The sequence below is a fragment of the Falco cherrug genome, chromosome 4, assembly GCF_023634085.1.
Source record: "Falco cherrug isolate bFalChe1 chromosome 4, bFalChe1.pri, whole genome shotgun sequence".
NCBI classification, from domain to species: domain Eukaryota; kingdom Metazoa; phylum Chordata; class Aves; order Falconiformes; family Falconidae; genus Falco; species Falco cherrug.
Genome location: NC_073700.1, coordinates 53,842,457 through 53,861,602, shown reverse-complemented (window position 1 = coordinate 53,861,602; position 19,146 = coordinate 53,842,457). Strand labels below are relative to the sequence as shown.

The 19,146-nt window shown below is 42.7% G+C and overlaps 1 protein-coding gene across 1 annotated transcript in view; it reads right to left on the bottom strand.

Annotated features, from left to right (window-relative positions):
* OBSCN (obscurin, cytoskeletal calmodulin and titin-interacting RhoGEF) overlaps positions 1-19,146 on the bottom strand; it is a 184,253-nt gene that overhangs the window by 113,660 nt on the left and 51,447 nt on the right. The window contains exons 22-35 of the mRNA XM_055709071.1: positions 18,827-18,980; positions 17,263-17,424; positions 16,664-16,768; positions 15,723-15,989; positions 14,835-15,104; positions 13,744-14,010; positions 12,239-12,505; positions 9,481-9,747; positions 8,311-8,580; positions 7,236-7,502; positions 6,211-6,477; positions 4,354-4,626; positions 2,612-2,878; positions 93-359 (exon numbers count right to left, since the gene is read on the bottom strand). Of these exons, the coding sequence (XP_055565046.1) occupies positions 93-359; positions 2,612-2,878; positions 4,354-4,626; positions 6,211-6,477; positions 7,236-7,502; positions 8,311-8,580; positions 9,481-9,747; positions 12,239-12,505; positions 13,744-14,010; positions 14,835-15,104; positions 15,723-15,989; positions 16,664-16,768; positions 17,263-17,424; positions 18,827-18,980 (3,370 nt within the window). The remainder of the gene's footprint in view (positions 1-92; positions 360-2,611; positions 2,879-4,353; positions 4,627-6,210; positions 6,478-7,235; positions 7,503-8,310; positions 8,581-9,480; positions 9,748-12,238; positions 12,506-13,743; positions 14,011-14,834; positions 15,105-15,722; positions 15,990-16,663; positions 16,769-17,262; positions 17,425-18,826; positions 18,981-19,146) is intronic.

The following is a 19,146-nucleotide window of genomic DNA, read 5'->3' as shown; positions in this document are numbered from 1 at the left end:
CACAAAAAAGAAGTGTTATGTGGTTGGTTTTTTTTTTTTATCTATTAAGCAATGCATTAAGCAACTGTGGCAATGTTTCTAACTCTGCCTACCATTTACTTTCACCCGAGCCGTGGTCTTCAGTTCTCCAGTGCTGCAGGTATAGTCTCCAGAGTCTATTGATTTGACATCTCGAATAATGAGCTCTGCCACAGTACCATGCTGCTTGAATTCATACTTCTCACTGGCATAGAGAACAGTGCTTCCCTTCATCCATTTCACTGGGGTATCAGGTTTGCTGAGCTCACAGGTCAGCTTGACTTGTTTGCCTTCTTTAACTTCTTCATTTTGGAGCTCTTTCTTGAAAAGAACTGGTATTTCTGAAAAAGAATATTGCAAATGTTTAAGGAAACACAGGAGGTTGGAAATCACTTTCCCCTTTTTGTTTCAGATTCCATTACTGAGATAGAAAACCACAGGAATGGAAAAGCACTAGTGAACAGTAAACAGATTCTGACAACTCACATCTGGCTGCCAGCGCTCTACAGCAGAAAAAAAAAATAACAAATATTTGAGACCATCTGCTTATTTTCCTTTTAACCACTATATACACCATTGAAGATGTTGCTACTATTACAATTGTCATTATCAAATTAGTGGCAGCTGCTGCACTGCCATTAATGACACAGTGTGTTGCAGTGTTGCAGATGGGTGGTCAGAGCTGGACAACTGGCACAAAAACCGTAAAACTTTACCGAGGTCAGCTCACACGTAACACAGAGGACACAGAGAAATGGCAAAGCACTTTCTATCATGACCAGCAGTATTGATTTCTCATAAGAAAGACCCACAACATGTTTTTATCCGACATGAATACAGACTTAGAAACAGCACAGAGCAAACAGAGAGGAAAGCACAGCTGTACGTGAAAGGGTCCCTGTGGAGATCCCTGTGCAGGCTCTATCAGCTTAGGATTCAAGGCTTTAAGGTCAGCTAGCATAAGCAAGGCTCCTATTGGGAAAAAATCCTCAGCTGAAGTGTTTTCCCCTCCATTTATGAAAAAAAAAAACAATTTCTTCCTAGCTTCTGCTGTCTTATAAATATGCAAGTCAGCTACTGATTCATGATACAGCTGTCCTGTGGCTAATTGAAATACTACAGACTGTTCTGCTCCCCTTCTACTTCTACTTTGGGACACTCAGTGGCACATGGCTACTGGCATTTTTTCTCTCCTTTTTTTTTTTTTTTTTTTTTTTTGTGCTATTTTGGCATTCTGCTGTTCTGATCTGACCCTAACAGATAAACGAAAGGTGCAACAGTGTAATTTTTTGTAGACACCCTTGTGACTTGATTCTGGTGGTCTACTGGTGGTCTGAATCCGTGTGTTTAAATCCTGCATCCATCACACCTTTCTGTGTGAAGGGAAAAACAGGGCAGCTATGTAGCATCACAAATGTGGTTTCTGCTAATAGAAAATTGTTCATCACAGGTGAGATCCAGGTCCTGCTGAAGCCAGCACAGATCTTTCTTTGGTGTGTAACGAGTATTGGGAAAACATCCTAGTGCTACAGAAAGACATAGAAAATCAGGACCATTAACCATCACCTCTCTTCTTCGTTACACCACCAAGGTCTTCTCTTTCCCTGCACAGTAGATCTCAGCCTTAAGCTGGCTTTTTTGCACTCTAGATCAATACTGTGAGCATCTTGCCTTCCCTCTTCGTGCTCTGAGGTTCAGGTTGACTATTGCAACAACCCAAACGCTTTTTGGTCACACTGACTTCTCTAATCCAGGTACAGCTTCCAACCTGCCCTTCCCAGGTGTGTTACATACACCTTGCATGCAGGAGATCCGCTGGTCAGGCTAAACATAGCCTGTGCCAGTAACAACCTGGACCTGCTCAAACCTGCCCATGTGAAGGGGTGATTTAGCTCACAGATACCAAGCTCCTCCTCAGCCGTGGGCTGGGGTAGTCACTCAAGGCAGGCAGGAGTTATTACAACACTGGTAGTAGATAAGCCCTGTTCCGACACGGCTCAGACCCAACCCTGACCTAACGTACTCGGTGCTTATCCAGCATGTTCAGGGAAGTGACACTAAGGTCTCCCGTGCCTAAGAACAGAACTTTTGCTTCAGCTCAGACAGCAACTCTTTAGACAGCACCTTCTGCTCGATCACAGTTTTTGGGTGCATTCCTCTCAATAAATTTGGCTGCCTAAAGCAGTTACCCAGACAAACGTGGTGGTGGAGCTCCCTCCTTGGAGAGGGCCATCAGCGGAGACACCTTCAGAAGGTGATTCATCCTTTCTCTAGATTACATCTTAGGCTGGGTGGATCTCCTACAGACATACCCACTGTCCTTTACTGACCCATTGCTCTCTTCTCCAAAGAGCTTAGACACTTGATTTTCACAGAGCTAAAACAGATAAGATGAAGGATTTTCCTGTTTCGTTCTATCACCTCTCTGGGTGCTGTTCCAGATGCCTTGATGAGAAGCTCTCCTGCACTGTGGTGCAATGACACGAGGCTCCTTTTCAGTATAGTTCCACATTTTTATCATTTCAGTTTATTACTCTGACCTTGGTGTTAGATGACGAGTTAGGACCCAAACCATCACTCCAAATGTTCTTACCCTTGACAGTAATAACCGCACTACTTTTAGCTGCTCCAGCCTCACACTCATATCTGCCACTGTCCTTTTCTTCTGCCCTGTGAATGACAAGCTTGGCTTCAAATCCCGACCGGCTGATGTTATACTTGGAAGAATTCCTAAGGCTCTTCCCATCTTTGCACCACTTTACAGCGCTGTCTGATTTGGAGGTTTCACAGTGAAGGATCACATCCTCTCCCTCAGTGACTTCAGTATCAACCAGCTCCTTTGTGAAGATGCAGGGCTTCTCTAGAATCACATAAAAACCATCTGAGATCTTTCAGAAGAGGTGTGGATTTTCAGATCACAAGTAATCTGTGAGATTTACATCCAAGACTACCTGTATCAAAACTACAGGTCAAGGTTAGTGACAAATAATTTTGTGTTCATGACTATAAAGCCCTTGGGAAGGCACCAGTCATACCATAAAGTGTTGTTAGTAAATACCTAATGCTATCTGGGAGAAACAGAGCAGACAACATGCCTGTTGAAGACCATAAGTAAGATCTCTCTCACATCTCTCCAAATAGGAACAAGATAGAGGCACGATTTTCCTAAGCCGTTTTCCCCATGAGCTGATTAGTTTGAACCTTCTAACTGAATGTGGAAAAGCTAAATCTGCACGAAGTGAGGCACATTACAGGTTTTTCAAAGCCAGTCACCTAAAGCAGGTCTCATCTCATCAGTATGAGTCCTCTAAAAACCAGGCAGATAGCTCAGATAGGTCACATAAGGTGTCTCTATAGCCGCTGGAAGATGACACCTCCAAAGACCAAATATTCACTTCCAAATCAGGCCACTAGGACAGAGAAGATGAACTGCTCTCTTAATGGTTTTTAATTCATAAAAATCCAATCAATCAGGAGACCAAACTTGGGTTTGGTAGTATAGCACCATATATTAGCACTACCAAAAGGAGTTAGCCTTTTTCAAAAAAGGACCTTTAATTTGCCTTCAGGAAAAAAAAAAAAAAAAAAGCCACCAAAATATCTGTTTGCATTTTGTAGCATGGCAAAATTTGGGTAAATTTTGAAAAAAAAAAAAAAAAGTTTCACAGGAAATGTGGCAATTCTGCAAAGAATGAGAATATGATCTGACACAGTGGAGACCGTATTTTATTTCTGTGGGCCATAACAACTATTTATGTTTCCAGTAAGAAAACACCTCTCCAACCCTGCCCTCCTGGGCTGTCTGACATGCATTTTACTCCCTCTCCATGGAAGTAGACTAACACTACAGTTTTAACTCTGTTTAACTTCTCCAGAAAAAACAATTCATTGTCAACAATGAATAGCAGAGAACACACATAACGTTGCCTATCAAACAATGAAAACTAAATCAAAAACCTATTTGTTGCACTTTGGGTTTGGTGTTTGGTTTTTTTGTTTGTTTTTTTTCTCAAACTAATTGATTTCTCCTCCTTTATCATCATCCTATCAGCTCGGCTTAAGGAAAACTGGACAAGGCACCCAATGTACCATCACTGCAGTATAACATTCCCACCTAAGGTCCAATAAACGCTCTGAGAGTTATCCAGGATTACAAAGTGTTCATTCCCCAGCCCTAATGTCATAACATAGGCAATGTTATTCTTGAGCATATACACAAATACATATGGTGGGGCCAAATTTGTAGCATTTTTATTATTTTTTCACCTACCCACATTAACCCCTATTTACTTCTACACGTTCTTTCCTCTCCTGCAGTCTTTATGATTGAATTACCTTTAACAACCAAACTGGCAGATGTTTTCTTATCACCAGCTTCAAATGTAATGACCCCCGAGTCCTTCAGTGAGAGTTTTTTCAACGTTAGCAAGTGATATCCACCAGGCTGAGACTGGATCTCATTAAGTTCATTGGTATGGAGTGGGGTTTTATCCAAAAACCACTGCACTTTGCTATACTCTACAGGAGAGATTCTGCATCTGAACATGGCAGATTCTCCTTCTAACACAGTGACATCTTCCAGGTCTTCTGTTATTAGCACTTTCTGGCCTGAAAGGAACATAGATACATCAATTACTGGAATCTTCTGGTTCTAGCATGAAAATCGATATGGAAAACTCCAAGATTTCCCACGTGAGCATTTCAAGGAAGAAATATGTTCATGATACAGAAGACTGAAACGCAATTCGCCCGTTACTGAACACAAAAACCACTCAAGATGATAAGATATACAGGACACACACCAAATTAGGATGAAGACAACTTCAAAGCACCAGAACACATACAGCAAAACAAGTAGCCAGTACAATGCAAAGCCGGTGTCATAAAGGTTCTCATAATGAAACTACCTAGAAAGTCTCTTGACAGCATCATTTGGGCTGTAGATGTCACTAAGCAGATGATCCCTCCCATGAAAACCCCTCTGTTTTTCTAGAGCAAATATAACTTGCTTTCTATGGGACAGGAACACCCAGCCTCCACCTTCTTTGAGCTTGGTCCAACCTTAAACACAGTGGGTAGTGTCTGACTGCAGCTTTAGTAAAAAGAAATAAAACAACAATCCTGAAAAACTGCCTACATAGATATAGACCTAACTAAAAATAAATAAATAAGATAAGGTTATCTGTGTACATAAAGATGTACCTAATGTTGCTCCTACTTACAAAACCAGTACAGGGAATTTTTACTTTTACCTTGAGCTTTGTGACAGAGAAGTATTTTTTCACACTGAAAAATTGGTGTTAGAAACCTCAGAGTGAATTCAGGTAGCTCAGACCCTGAGGCCATAATGAGGATGAAGCACACTTCTTTGCTTCTCAAGGCTGCTCTAGCAGATGATCAGAGGTGGAGGAGTCTGACACTACCCCCTAGTCTTTAATGACTAACTATAATGATTAATAAGTGGACACCACCACTGCATCTCCACATGACTATTTCTGAATTGTTCCTCTCATTCTCTTGTTGTTTCATCAATTTTAGCTCAAGGGTTTCTCCCAGTCAGGGCATCAGTGAGGGAACTGGTGAGGCACAGTAACAACCAGACCTCACTCCTTCCCCCTGAATACTGCCCTGCTGTTAACATTGCCCACCACCGCTCATTTACTGTCCATAGCATCAAATAAAAGCTGTTGGGTTGTACTCTTCAGCTGGAGGTTGGGTTGTACCTTTCATCTCCAAGGAGCAAAAGGACATTAAGCACTTAAGGACGCCTAGACCACTCATTCACCCATCCCCTCTTAGAAAGCACTAGTAGAACGAGACATCAAGGGACATGGTGAAAAGCCTGGAGCCAGAATAATTTTTCCCTTGTCTAATAGCAGGCCCCCTGAACCATATCCATCATCTGTTCACACAGGAACACCAGCCTCTCCTCACATCAGTATTTTGAGGTTTACATCATACCCAAAGTACTCCAGGTGTAATTGCTTCAAACTGACAAATTGCTCTGCACGTCCAGCTCCACGTTGCTAGGCTTCTGTCCACATGTCCTGTGCTGCGTACGTCCATCACAAGTGAGACAGAGCCAGAAACTGGTGGATCTGGCACCCATTTGCTGAGAGATAGATCCGCCTATGCATATAGTGCTTCCTGCTGGAGAAACAGGCTGTACAACCATATCCCACTCATGCATACCTTGCACAACTAGCTTGGCTCTGGACTGAGCGTCACCAATGTCGCAAGTGTAAGTGTCACTGTCACTTTTCTCCAAGTTCTTTATGGTCATCTGGAGGACTTGTCCCTTCTGTGTAATCTCGTATTTCTTGCTAGCCCTGAGTTCAGCTATGCCTTTCCTCCAGACCACAGAAGATGCAGCTTTCTCACTCTGGCACATAAAAACTGCAGTTCCATTTTCATCGACTTTCAGATCTGAAAGTTCCTTGACAAAATAATTTGGTTTTTCTAGAAGGGAAAAAAAAAAGAAAAGAAAAAAAAAAAGAGACACACAGATTTGTAAACAAGTGCTGCACATAGAGAATGGTTTTGAATCCCCTCCACCCCATTTGTAAATAATCACAGAATACAGAATCATTGAATCAGACAATCATTTAAGTTGATAAAGGCCCTCAAGATCATGAAGTTCAAAGTCCACCACTAAAACCATGTTCCTAACTGCCACATGTACACATCTCTTAAATACCCCTAGGGATGGTGACTCCACCACCTCCCTGGGCAGCCTGTTCCAGTGCTTGACCACCTTTTCAGGGAAGAAAGTTTTCCTCATATCCAGTCTAAACCTCCCCTGGCACAACTTGAGGCTGTTTCTTCTCATCCTATCAGATGGAATGGGTCTAAGAAGATCACCAGGTCCACCTCTTGTCCCAGGACATATCAGGTAAGATATTTCCAGGAAAGTTTAATGGCATCGTACAGGTACTGGTGAGGTCTCATCTTGCAGACCACATACAGTTTTGATCACCCATGTTCAAAAAAGACTAATTCAATTTGCCAGTTATGATTGGCTCATTACATAGCACATTGATTTTTCAGTATCTACTAGGTGGATTTTCAGGTTTTTTTAAAAAGGCTTTTAATCCACAATGTTTTTTGAAAACTAAAAATTGATCCTGTTTAGGGAGATGAGAAGAACATTTCCCACAGATTGTAGATATTTACCCCAACTTCTGTACACACCAGCCCCTATGCATGCTTCAACTGACCTTGCACTGTGATCCTTGCTTTCGTTTTAGAGACCTCCGTCTCACAGGTGTATTCCCCACTGTCCTTGACCGTAGAATCATGGATGATCAGTATGGCCCGTGTTCCCTCTTGGTGCAAGTCGTATTTCTGGCTTTTTCGGATTGCTTTGCCATCCTTGTACCACCTGATGCTCACATCAGGTTTTGACAACTCACAGCTCAGGCTGATGTCCTGCCCCGCTGCTGATGTTTTATCCTCCAGCTGTTTTATAACTTCAGTAGGTTTTTCTGAAGAAAGGGGAAACAGAAAGGGAACTTTGAATAAAAATCATGATCGCTATATGATTGGGGGTTTGCAATTAAAATATTTAGCAAGTTTTCATATTCCCCAATGAATGATTTGTAATATGTTAGGGAAGGGAGGGGGAAATAGTCTTGCTCTTTAGTACATATTAATTGGGCTCTCAGCGAATATGAATGATTGCTTACAGGAACTGAGAACTTGTCCTGATGGCATCCTTTTCAGGGGATGTCATTTTGTCATCACTGAAGTTACTGTAGGTGTGCAGTTGTGGTGGGATCTGTCTCCCTAAATAGAGACATCTGTGCCACAGAGATGTGTAGAGGCGGCACTCGCTCCAGGGCTGCTCTGCAAGCAGCAGTGATCTGCTAAGCACGGGCAAGAGACTTCAAGGAACAATTTTTTTTGTCTTAAATAGGTCTAACAGTGGATGGCAAAGTATATCTGAAAACTATTTCTTCTCTCCACTGACTACCCAGGGAGCCTTGGGTGATTATCTCTGATACATGCAGTCTGGGTAGTAATTATCTGTACAAATACACTACCGAGTGTATCATCCTGTAATTCTCAAATATGAATAAAAATGTTCAGGCTTTCACTTGTTGTTAAGGAAATATCTCAGCACTTCAAGGCTCACAGGGAAGGCTGTCATTCACTGTGATCATAACAAGAGTTTGCCTTCATAGTTTACTATGTTTACTGTTACTATGTTTACTGTTACATGTTACATAGTTTACTGACCTTATAAAAAGACACCCAAGAAATCAAACCCCAGAACCTTTCTGATCTCATTACCTTTCACAACCAAAGCAGCTTTGGAGGTTAGACCACGGGCAGTGAAAATTATTTCCCCAGCATCATCAGGAATCACACTTTTGATACTGAGTATATATTTCCGACCCATGTTAGAGGTTCTAAATCGCCCACCACTTTCCAGTTTGCTCCCATTCAGTGTCCAGTTGAAGTCATCAATGCTTTCATGGGACAAAATACACTCAAAAGTGCAATCTTCTCCCTCCTGGATTTCAGTATTCTTCAGACGTTTTGTGATGCCAATGTTCAGTTCTGGAAGACAAAAAGTAGGTTGATAAAATGAGAAAAGGCTTTTCTGATTGACATGAGTAGTAGCATTGACATCTTTAGTTCATCAGACTGGTTTATGTACCGGATTTTCAGGACACCACAGCATTCCTTACAGATGTATTTGATATGGGACGGATTTCTTAGACATTATCCACTCAGAATCACCACAAAGGTATAGAAAAGGGGAAATGTGGATCTCCCAGCTCTGCTCTGGAAGGACTGAATGAAGAACAGCTCACTTTGTGGAGAAGAGTCTAGATTCAATGAGCTAGAGTGGAGAAAAGCTATTGGATGAGAAGCCTCTGGGATGTTGTGTGAGGTTTTTCCTCCATGCTGATATGAGAAATGGGATGTTTGTATTCATTAACTTGACACCATCCTACCCCTCCTGGTGTTCAAATCAGATTCAGAATTTGTCTCATTATCAATATGAGTCTGAAAGCTATGAACAATTCTTTTTCCTTCAAATAGCCACAAGGATGAGAAGACAGGCTGAACTGCTGGGCTGTCCAACAGACAGTGTTGTCCTACTTTTGTGTTCCCACAGTGGACACTGAATTAATAGCTCAAAAATGTGAAACACAAGATGCCTGAGGCTTTTTTGGGCTTTGTTTTGGGGTGGGGGTTTTGAGAAAGTATTTGCTCTTCTGGGAGGATTTCTGCACCTTAGGGATGTTCATGAAGGAAGCATTGTCACTACATTCTTGACACGTGGTTTTTACCGAAATACTAGATATGGGTACATCAAAGAGCAACAGGGACTGTTCCGACATCATGGTGTTACGTGAGGCTTATGGAGGAACAGCTGTGAGATGTGAGCCAGTGACCCAGACCGCCCGTATTTGCAGCACCCCTTGAATGCCCATCATCTACAATACTTACCCTGAATGCTGACCTTTGACTTGGCAACATCAGTGCCAATATCACAGGTGTATAAACCTGCATCTGTCTTTTCAAGGTCATGGATAAGGAGGCACAGGGTCTTCCCAGACTGTATCTGCTCATACTTGTTACCAGAACTGAGCTTCACTCCATCCTTTTTCCAAACAGGTTTGACCTTCTCTTTGGAGACTTCACATTCCAGTTTAATCACACCCCGCTCCTCACCAAAAACATCGTCCAAGGACTTCATGAAGACAGCAGGCTTCTCTGAAGGTTAACAGGCAAAAGAGAACAACCAGGATATTTAAGTCAAGATATTTTCAGTTGCTACCAAATATTTAAAGAGAGCTTAAGTAAACCTTTGACAACGCTGCTGATACCACTGCAGAACCTGAAGTAGTCTCACACCTCGTGACTGGAATGACTTTTAGGGAAATCAGAACTTATTAGTGGGAGGATGCAGGGAAGGAGAGAGGCAGCCTGCATTGCCATGGGTGGGTGCTGATATTCATGTTGTAATCATGCTCTTTCTTTTGACTGCACACCTATGAGGTTGCAAGAACTCCTTTTTCTCCATGTTGGGGCATCTGTCAGGCACAGGAGATCCCATCACAAGGAACAGGGCTTGGAGCAGGCATGTAGGGCCCCCAGTGAAGGCCAGAGGGACAGCTTCATGCTTCTATGGAATAGCTTCTCAACAAGATAGACTAAGTTTAAGGAAGACCTTGTCTGCATCATGGAGGAACAGAAAATGTTCTCTGGGAACATCCTTCCACATTGCAGCAGTCTGCAAGTGGAAAGGGCCCAGGTTAAAGGAAAAATGTGTGAAGACAAGTAAATCGGGATGTTGGTCTTCCAAAGCCAGAGATCTGGCACTGCCTTTTCACGAAGCAGGATTCAGGCAGTAGAAGCACCAACAAAAGGGTATGTTGCACACTCTCCTCGCTCTCCTGAACATTTTTACTTTTGCCTTTTTATTGAATCCCTTTATCTAATTTAAAACATACTTGACAGAGAAGATAGTTGTAAAGGGGGAAATTTCTGACCAGATATAAAAGAAAGAAGAGGAAGTTCTTCAGGCCCTCTGAGTGGGTAGAAGAGCTGAATTATTCACATACTCTGGCAAGAACAAATTAGTCATGATCAGAAGACAAAATGCAAAGGAAATCCAAGAGATGATTCTCCAAGAGGGTATGGAGGATGTCAGACTGACTTTCTGAGAGAATGGCTCAGATCATTTCCACTCATGTTTCCAGACACATGATGGAGTTAATTTAAGATAACAAATCACTATGATTTACCTGAGCATGTATGTACAGGTGTGTCACTAAAGAAAATGTGATCTTGAAATTCTGGTAAGAGTCTTACCTCATGTTTCTAACATGTCTAAAATAATTTACACAACTTACTGTGGCTTAGCTGATCATAGACGCATAGAATGGGTTGGGTTGGAATGGGCCTTTAAAGGTCACCTCGTCCAACCCCCTGCAGGGAGAAGGGACATATTCAGCTGGATCAGGTTGCCCAGAGCCCCATCTAACCTGACCTTGAATGTTTCCAGGGATGGAGCATTGACCACCTCTCTGGGCAGCCTGAGCCAGTGTCTCACCACCCTCAGCATAAAAAATTTCTTCCTTACATCTAGTCTGAATTTATCTTCTTGTAGTTAAAAAATATGAAGTAAAAACCTTTTTTAACTTTTAAACTTAAACTTTAAAAAACCCTTTTAGTTAAAAATCCTTGTCCTGTCACAGCAGCCCTGCTAAAAAGCTTGTTCCCATCTTTTCTAAGCCACCTTCAGGTACTGGAAGGTCCCTGAGCCTTCTCTTCTCCAGGATGAACAACCCCAACTTTCTCAGCCTTTTCTTGTAGGAGAGGTGCCCCAGCCCTCTGATTATTTTTGTGGCCTCCTCTGGACCTGCTCCAACAGGTCCATGTCATTCCTGTGCTGAGGACTCCAGAGCTGGACACAGTACTCCAGTAAGGGTCCCACCAAAGCAGAGCAGTCCCCTCCCGCAACCTGCTGGCCATGTTTCTTTGATGCAGCCCAGGATACAGTTGGCTTTCTGGGCGGCAGACACACACTGCCAGCTCACGTCCAGCCCTTGTCCTCAGGGTTGCTCTCAATCCCTTCATCCCCCAGCCTGTATTGATACTACGGTTGCCCTGAACCAGGCGCAGAACCTTGCACTTGGCCTTGTTGAACCTCACAAGGTTCCCATGGGCCCACTTCTCCAGCTTGTCCAGGTCCCTCTGGATGGCATCCTGCCCCTGAGGTGCATCAACTGCACTCAGCTTGGTGGTGTTGGCAAACTAAGGGTGCACAAGAACTTGTTAAACCACAGCAACTCAGTTGTGTGACTGAACTTTAAAACACATGAAGGACAGCAGCAAACTGCCTTCTCTCTTCTGATTCAGTCCAGCTCCAGAACTGGTGTACTAAAGCTGTGCCCTACCCTTGGAGGTACACTGTAGAGCTCAGGTTCCTACAGTCAAAGATCTTTAGAAGCAACAGTTTATAGACTATATACTATTGAAGAGACCTACACGTAAAGGAAGTTGTCCTTGTGACTACTCTGGTAAGTACAAGGATGATAAGGAGCTATGGAAAGTATTGGCAGAACACCAAAACCATCTTCCTTAGAAAAATCATCAGCTACAGTAGAAACTTATGCTGTCCCCAGATACACAGACATGCTAAATAATAGCTCCTTTGCATCTCTTATTTACATTCAGGAGGAATGTGATCACGACCCACCTATCACCTTCAGACGCACGCTTTCTGTCACTTTGTCTGACTTCATCGTCACTGTGCCAGCATCCTCAGGTTTGACCTGCTTCATCGTCAGCATGTAGCAATTGCCAACATTCCTGATGTCATTGAAATTGTTGGTGTAAAGGAGGATGCCGTTGAGGAACCATTCCACATCCTCGTCATCGTGGGACAGCTCGCAGGAAAAGACAGCAGAACTCTCTTCTTCAATTTCCACGTCCTGTAGGTGTTTGAGTACTTCTACATTGCGGGCTGTAGGAAACGAAGGTACACAAATACCACATAGAGATTTCATAGCGTTTAGAGTTTATTAGATGATTTAATCTGGTCTCATGTACACCATGGGTCATCACATTTCGTTTACTTGGTTCTACATTTGGTCCAACAAAAAACATCCGTTAAAAAGACTATGTTGCCTACAGCCCTCAACTTTGTATTATTTATTTTTTTTTCTTTTAGGCATAAAACAGTTGTGCTTTATTTTCTTTTTAATTTAAAAATAAATAAGTCTTTCTAAAAGGGTAATGACATTACAGTGATGCCTAAGTATCCCACAGAGCTTCAGTCCCTGTGTGCTAGTCACTGTACACACACACACTATAAATACATTGTCCCTGACTCGCTTCCAGGGAAACTGTGACACAGAGGATGAGATGAAGACAATGGTTTTGGCCACAAAAAGGAAATACAAAGAGATTATGCAACTCACACGGGTTTCGAGAGCAACAGGAATTTAATTATTTTCTTTCCCAGTCCTTGACCAGAGGTTTCTCTTTGCAGCTTCTCCACTCATGAAATGCTGTTTCTCAAGGACTAGCTAACTCAGAGGAGGGTTTGGGAGTATTAAATAATTCTGTCATTTGGATGAACCTCTGCAAGGCTAAGCTGTTGCCAAGAGCTGCTCCTTGGGACTTCTGGAAATGATTCTGTGGCTCACCTCCAAGTCTTGCTGAAAGTGACACAGTGAACATCTTTTCTTACCGTTTCACCAGACGTGAAAGACTGGCTAAAAATAGTTACATACCCGGATGAGGTAGAACATTGTTATGAATAACAAACACATAGCAGATACAAAAGCTGACTGGTCTATGTTGGTCAGGAAATGAAAGCCACAAACAAGACCACTGGAATCAGAGGCCTGCAGCAATTTAACACAAAGGACATTTTTAGCTAGAAGTACCAGAGTTCTAGTTCCTCAGGGGAAACGGAAAATAATGTGCCTTGACATGCAAGAGGCTGAATTTCTGCCTTACCCAGATGGTGCCCTTCCACATGCATTACCTCTTTTATGGCAAGTGCTGGATTTCAGCGTCACGGAACAGCAGCACAGTGCATAACACAGTTGGTTGGCTTAAGATACTGCATTTACGTAACATTAGCAGAAGATAACTGTGGGAACCTACCTCTGCTCAGGAAGAAAAACCCAGTGTGAAATACTAAACCATAAAGACATGCAACAGGCTAGCCTCCCTGCTGCAAACCACTCGTACCTTCAACAGTCAGCGTGGCTTCGGTCTCCGCGTTTCCAGCCCTGCACTTGTACATGCCAGCATCTTCAGGCTTCACCTTCAAAATCTTGAGCTCCGCTGAATGCTGCTCCCGCTTAATTTTGTACTTCTCGGAGGGTTCAATGGGCACGTGGCCCTTGAACCATTTCACAATCTTTGGAGAAGGCCTGAAGTCGCAGGACAGGATGACTGAATGGCGCTCCAGAACGGTCTTGTCCTCCATCTTCCTGGTGATCTGTATGTGGTAATCTGCAAAGCAGGGTTGGGAAAGAAGAAAGGATCGATCTGAAGAAGTGGAAAGTTTCTAATCTGCATTTCATGCCAATTAATTTCATGTACATTGTTCTCAACTGTTATGTGAACTGCTCAGATGGTGCTACAAGTTTCTGTTACAGAGCTGATGTGCTTTGAAACTAGAATGGCATGGTGATCTACAGGGAATGTGGGTTTCTGTAAGATAAAACTGTATATTAACTACCAAATGTATGGTCCAGTTCTGGTTAAGTGCTTACCAAATTACTCTCTAATTGAGGTTTCTATTCAAGTAAGAGCAAATTAAAGACAAAACAAGGACTTCAGGATGTGATTGGAGATATTTACTATGAAGGCAGCAGGAGATAAAAAACCTTGAAGCTTTGTCCCATGACAAACAGGTGACAGAGTGGATTAAGTAATCAAGCTATCAAACTTGTCTAGTTCAGAAATGGGACCAAATAAACTCTCCTGGCAAATTTCATCTGTTTTGTGCTCTTCAGTGAAGTCAGGAGGAAAAAAAAGGAAAGAAAAACCAACCCAATTTTGGCTCAATAGATTTGAATACAAGGTTTCAATACCAGACACAAAGTCATTTAATCAGATCCCTTCCTGAGGCACTGCTGTCTCATTTAGTGCATCCAGCACTGTGCCCAACAACTTCTAACTGGGAACTCAACAGATCTTCCAGCTACGCATACATATGTTTCCAAGACCCCAGCCAGTGCACATTAGACAGTATTTAGGAAAAATTATTTTCCACGGACTGTGAGAGGGAGGATCTCTCATGATCCAGTTCAAGGCAGGACATATTGCATTACCTCTGACTAGCAGGTTTGCTGTGGATTTTGATTTCCCAATGGAGAACTGAATGGTGCCTGTCATATCGGCACTAGTCTTCAGTATTGTCAGCCTGTGGATGGTGCCTTCTTGCTGCATGATAATGTTTCTGCCAGCCTGTAAGATTTCCCCACGTAGAGACCATTTGGGAGGTTTCACGGATGGAATGGATATCTCACATTCAAACTTGGCTTCTTCAGGCTCAGTCACATCCTCATCACACAACTCCTTTAAAATATTAATGGATTGCTCTGGATGGAATGAGAAAGCAGGAATTTAGGAGTCATGCAAGAGCTCTTACATTGTCAACCTGCACACTCATGCCATCTTTTCTGCACTTGAATACCACACTTATTAGCTCAAAAGGCCTTCAAACATCCCTTTTTTATATAAAGCCAAACATACATGGCTGGTCACAGGTCAGACAATGAGACTGTGACACTGCCTCAGGAGAGTCCAGATCTGATTCCCAGTCCTATTTCTAATGCCAGCTTCCTATTCTGATATCAAACACTTGGCACTATAAAATGGTGCACTGAAACACCGATGTTGATAATAGGACAAGTTATTGCAACTTTTTCTCTGAACAACAAACTTTCTCCAGTATATCTGATAAACTTCTCTGAAACAGGAATTTCACCACTTTCCTTAGGAGAACATATTATATATTAATTTTCCAGGATCTTCCTGCCCTTACAGTCCTAAGAGGATTCAATATCAATGGACTTCAGAATAAATCAATATTGAATTAAAGTACTTTTTAAGTGGTATTGTGTTTTCAAAGTAAATGACAACAGCTTTTTGAATCACCCAGTCTTCCTTCCAGTGCATCCTGGGGGGGGGCGGGGCAGGGGGGAATGGTTTATTACCTTCAACAAAGAAATTAGCACTGCTTTTGTCATCAAAGGCATCACAAGTGTATGTGTCCTCATCTTCATAATCTGCATCGTTGATGATGAGTTTCCGATAGACACCATCACTCACAATTTCGTATTTGGCACTAGGGTGAATTTCAACATCCTTTTTATACCATTTAACTTCAGCATTGGCACGAGACACCTGGCACTCCAGGAACCCCCGATGTTTTTCAAGAGCAATCTTATCTCTCAAAGGCTTCACAATTTTTACAGGCAGCTCTAAAAGGAGCAAAAAAAAGATGGAATAATCAGTATAGTTTCCATGAAAGATGCCAATTAAAAACTCACTAACAATATTTCTTTTATGTTCGGTTATTTGGATAATGACAGGCATCCCCACTATGCTAAGCACTCAGCTCTTCACTTGCTGTGCGTTAGTTAATTAAAGGAAAACCTTTTACCCATATTTTACCACTTGAATGGGTGAACTGCAGAGGTAATAGGTAATTCACTCAACATTACACAGCAGTGTTATGGCAAAGCCAGGGACTGATCTCTGATTTCCTGAGCTCCTCATCAGTGTGCTAATTCAAAAGTCTCCTTCTCTCTGGCTCTATCACACCGTTTAAGCCAAACACAAAAAAATGCTGTATTTTTTTAAACATACACCGGAAAGAGAAAATGCAGGAGAAAGTCAGGCTATAGCCTCAAAGTTCAAACATGGCTTTTAACGTCTTATGGTACAAAACCAACCTCCTGAGAAAGTAAACTGTGTTATTTAGCAAAAGTAAATTCCCAGGCTGGTATTTAACATGCAGTAAGGTAGGCAGGAGGTTTTCTTTCCCCGAAAGCTCTTGGTGGTGTTTAACATTCTTCACATTAAGAGTGAGGGAAGTTGGTTCATTTGTAACATAACTGAATTTGAGCAGTATCAGCATGAAAAGTATAATTACCTTTTACAGTAAGCTGAGCACGAGATTCTGCCTTTTCTGCTACAAATTTGATCTCTGCTGCATCTTCAACTTGGACACGCGCGTAAGTCAGCGAATAGGTCTTTCCTGAGAACAGACAAAACCAGACATAGCCCCTCTCAGCAAACAGTTTCACTCTCCAAGGCACTCTGCCAGGCACAGCATCACCCACCTGGCTTCAGGGCATCACCACCTGCTCTCATGGCAGCAAGGCCAACCATTCCCCTACGCCTATGTCCCTGTATCAAAGGACAACCTAACCTCAGCTCCTCCGAGGAATGATGGAACATGGCCCTACAGCCAACGGGAAAGTACCTGAAACAGAAGGATCCCACCCACCGTAGGATGATACAAATTCCTACCCACCGCTGCCAGCATGGGATGGTGGGATGACACCAAGTTTGTTTATTAAAGTTCCTACCATGTCTCTGTCCCAGCCTAGCTGCAGCCCCAAAACAAAAAAGAAACTCTGCTGAACCTTCTTAACTTGATTTTGGAGGTCAGACCCATCTGCCCAGTCTCCCATACCACCACCTATGCAAACCCACTCCCACTCAAGAATGAATCCTTTTTCACCCTACCGTCTTGACGCATTCTAATATTGTCGGTAGCCTTCAGCTTGTTGTCATTTTTGTACCATTGGGTTTGGACCTCATCATGTGAGATCTCACAGACGAAAGACGCGCTCTCATATTCATTCACTTCCACATCTTCTAGTGGTTTAACAATCTTGATATCTCGGGCTGTGAAATGATAGAAACAAATACTTATTTAGAGTTTCTCCATAACTGAGTGTGGTGTGTTTACCTTCTGCATACTTGCATGGAAACAAATGGGATTGTGTTTTATTCTAGATCAGCCTCCCTTCCTGAGTAGTTTCTCTCTTCAACACTGTAAATACATTTTATGTTTGAACCTACAGGTAGAATTTACCAGCTACAGTGGAGCTCACTGCAAGAGGATTTTTTGGATGCCAGAACTTCATACAGGTTTTAAAAGAAGTTAAACATATTAACGAAAGGAAATCTGCCAAGGAAAACTAAACACAAGCCTACAATGTCTTGTGTCACTATAAATCTGTCGCATTCACGTGTTTTTTCTCTGCACACTCTCCTCTCACTGCCCTGCCTGTGTGTCTGGACTCTATCAGCCACATCTTTTACCTAGGAGACACCTTTTCTTCAGAGTCCCCTGAACTCGGTATATTCCTCTTAAATTAGTGCAAAGCTGCAGAGGTAACGTCAGAACTGACCCATATTTCTGTGCTCCTGCAGCCCTTTCCTTTTGAAAGGGAAGGCCTTGATGCACCTTGGATTAGCCTGAGAGTGCAAATGCAAACCAGCCAGCTTTCAAACAACAACCCATCCAACCACAAAGTCAGGGAGAAAAGGGCAGGTTCAACGGAGCAAAGGAACAGCGCGGGTGCTCAGGGAGATACTGCTGAACAGAAGTGGCCACACGGGGACAGCATCTAGTAAGCAAAGAGCTGATCTGTCTTTTCAGATGTCCCTCTGGAAAATAACATTTGTGAGAGCACAGCAGACCTCTCAGTCCAGTAACTGCAGTTTAGCACTAGCTTATCTCTGGTGCTTCAGAGCCTGGCAACAAAACACGCCTGGCGCTGGACCAGCTGCACAGTGCAGCACACAGAGGGGAAAACGGTCTTGAGCATAAAGGAGAGGTGCAGTCAGAAATCACAACCCTTTCCTTAGCATTTGCAATACGAAAAGTAGGGCACTTCTTGAGGTCACATCCAAGACTTGTCCAGTCCCTGTTCAGGCAAAGTCCCCCTGTGACAATGGCTAAACCAAAAAGCTAAACCAAACCCCGTCAGCACCAGCCATTGAGCCCCTGCTTTGTGCCAGTCTGTCCGCTATTTGCTAACTCGCTAGTCTAGAAAGACAATTTGTATTCCAGAGAACAGAAAGCACTTATAAACGGAAAGCTCAGTTAGCACCTCTTCCAAAAATACTCCTCTAAGGACAGAGCAAGCACAGGACAGCTGTGCCAGCGCTCTCTCACTAGGAAGAGAAAGTTAACCAAAATGAATTAATTGCAAAATACTCCAACTCGCCACAAAGCATTTCTTGCTGTGTAGTCAGAAATACTGCAACACGTGTAATTTCCTACTTCAGTCAAACATACCATGAACCTTTAGGGTAGCTGATGTCTTGTCTTCAGCTGCTTCACATGTATAGGTTCCCTGGTCTTCATATTCACACTTGTGAATAATGAGGCTTCTCTTAGTTCCCTGGGAAATAATCCCAATTTTTTTACTTTGCTGGAGCTCCTTCCCATCCTAGAAGGGAAAAGGCCAAACCAAATCACCATCAAGTCTTCTACATCTGCTGTGAACAAAATGAACATTCAGACCTGTGCTTAATTCACCTGTCTCATTGGATTTCACAGAATTGTGCTTATATGCTGAAACTTAAGCACAGTGCAAAGTTTTCAAGAAGCACAAA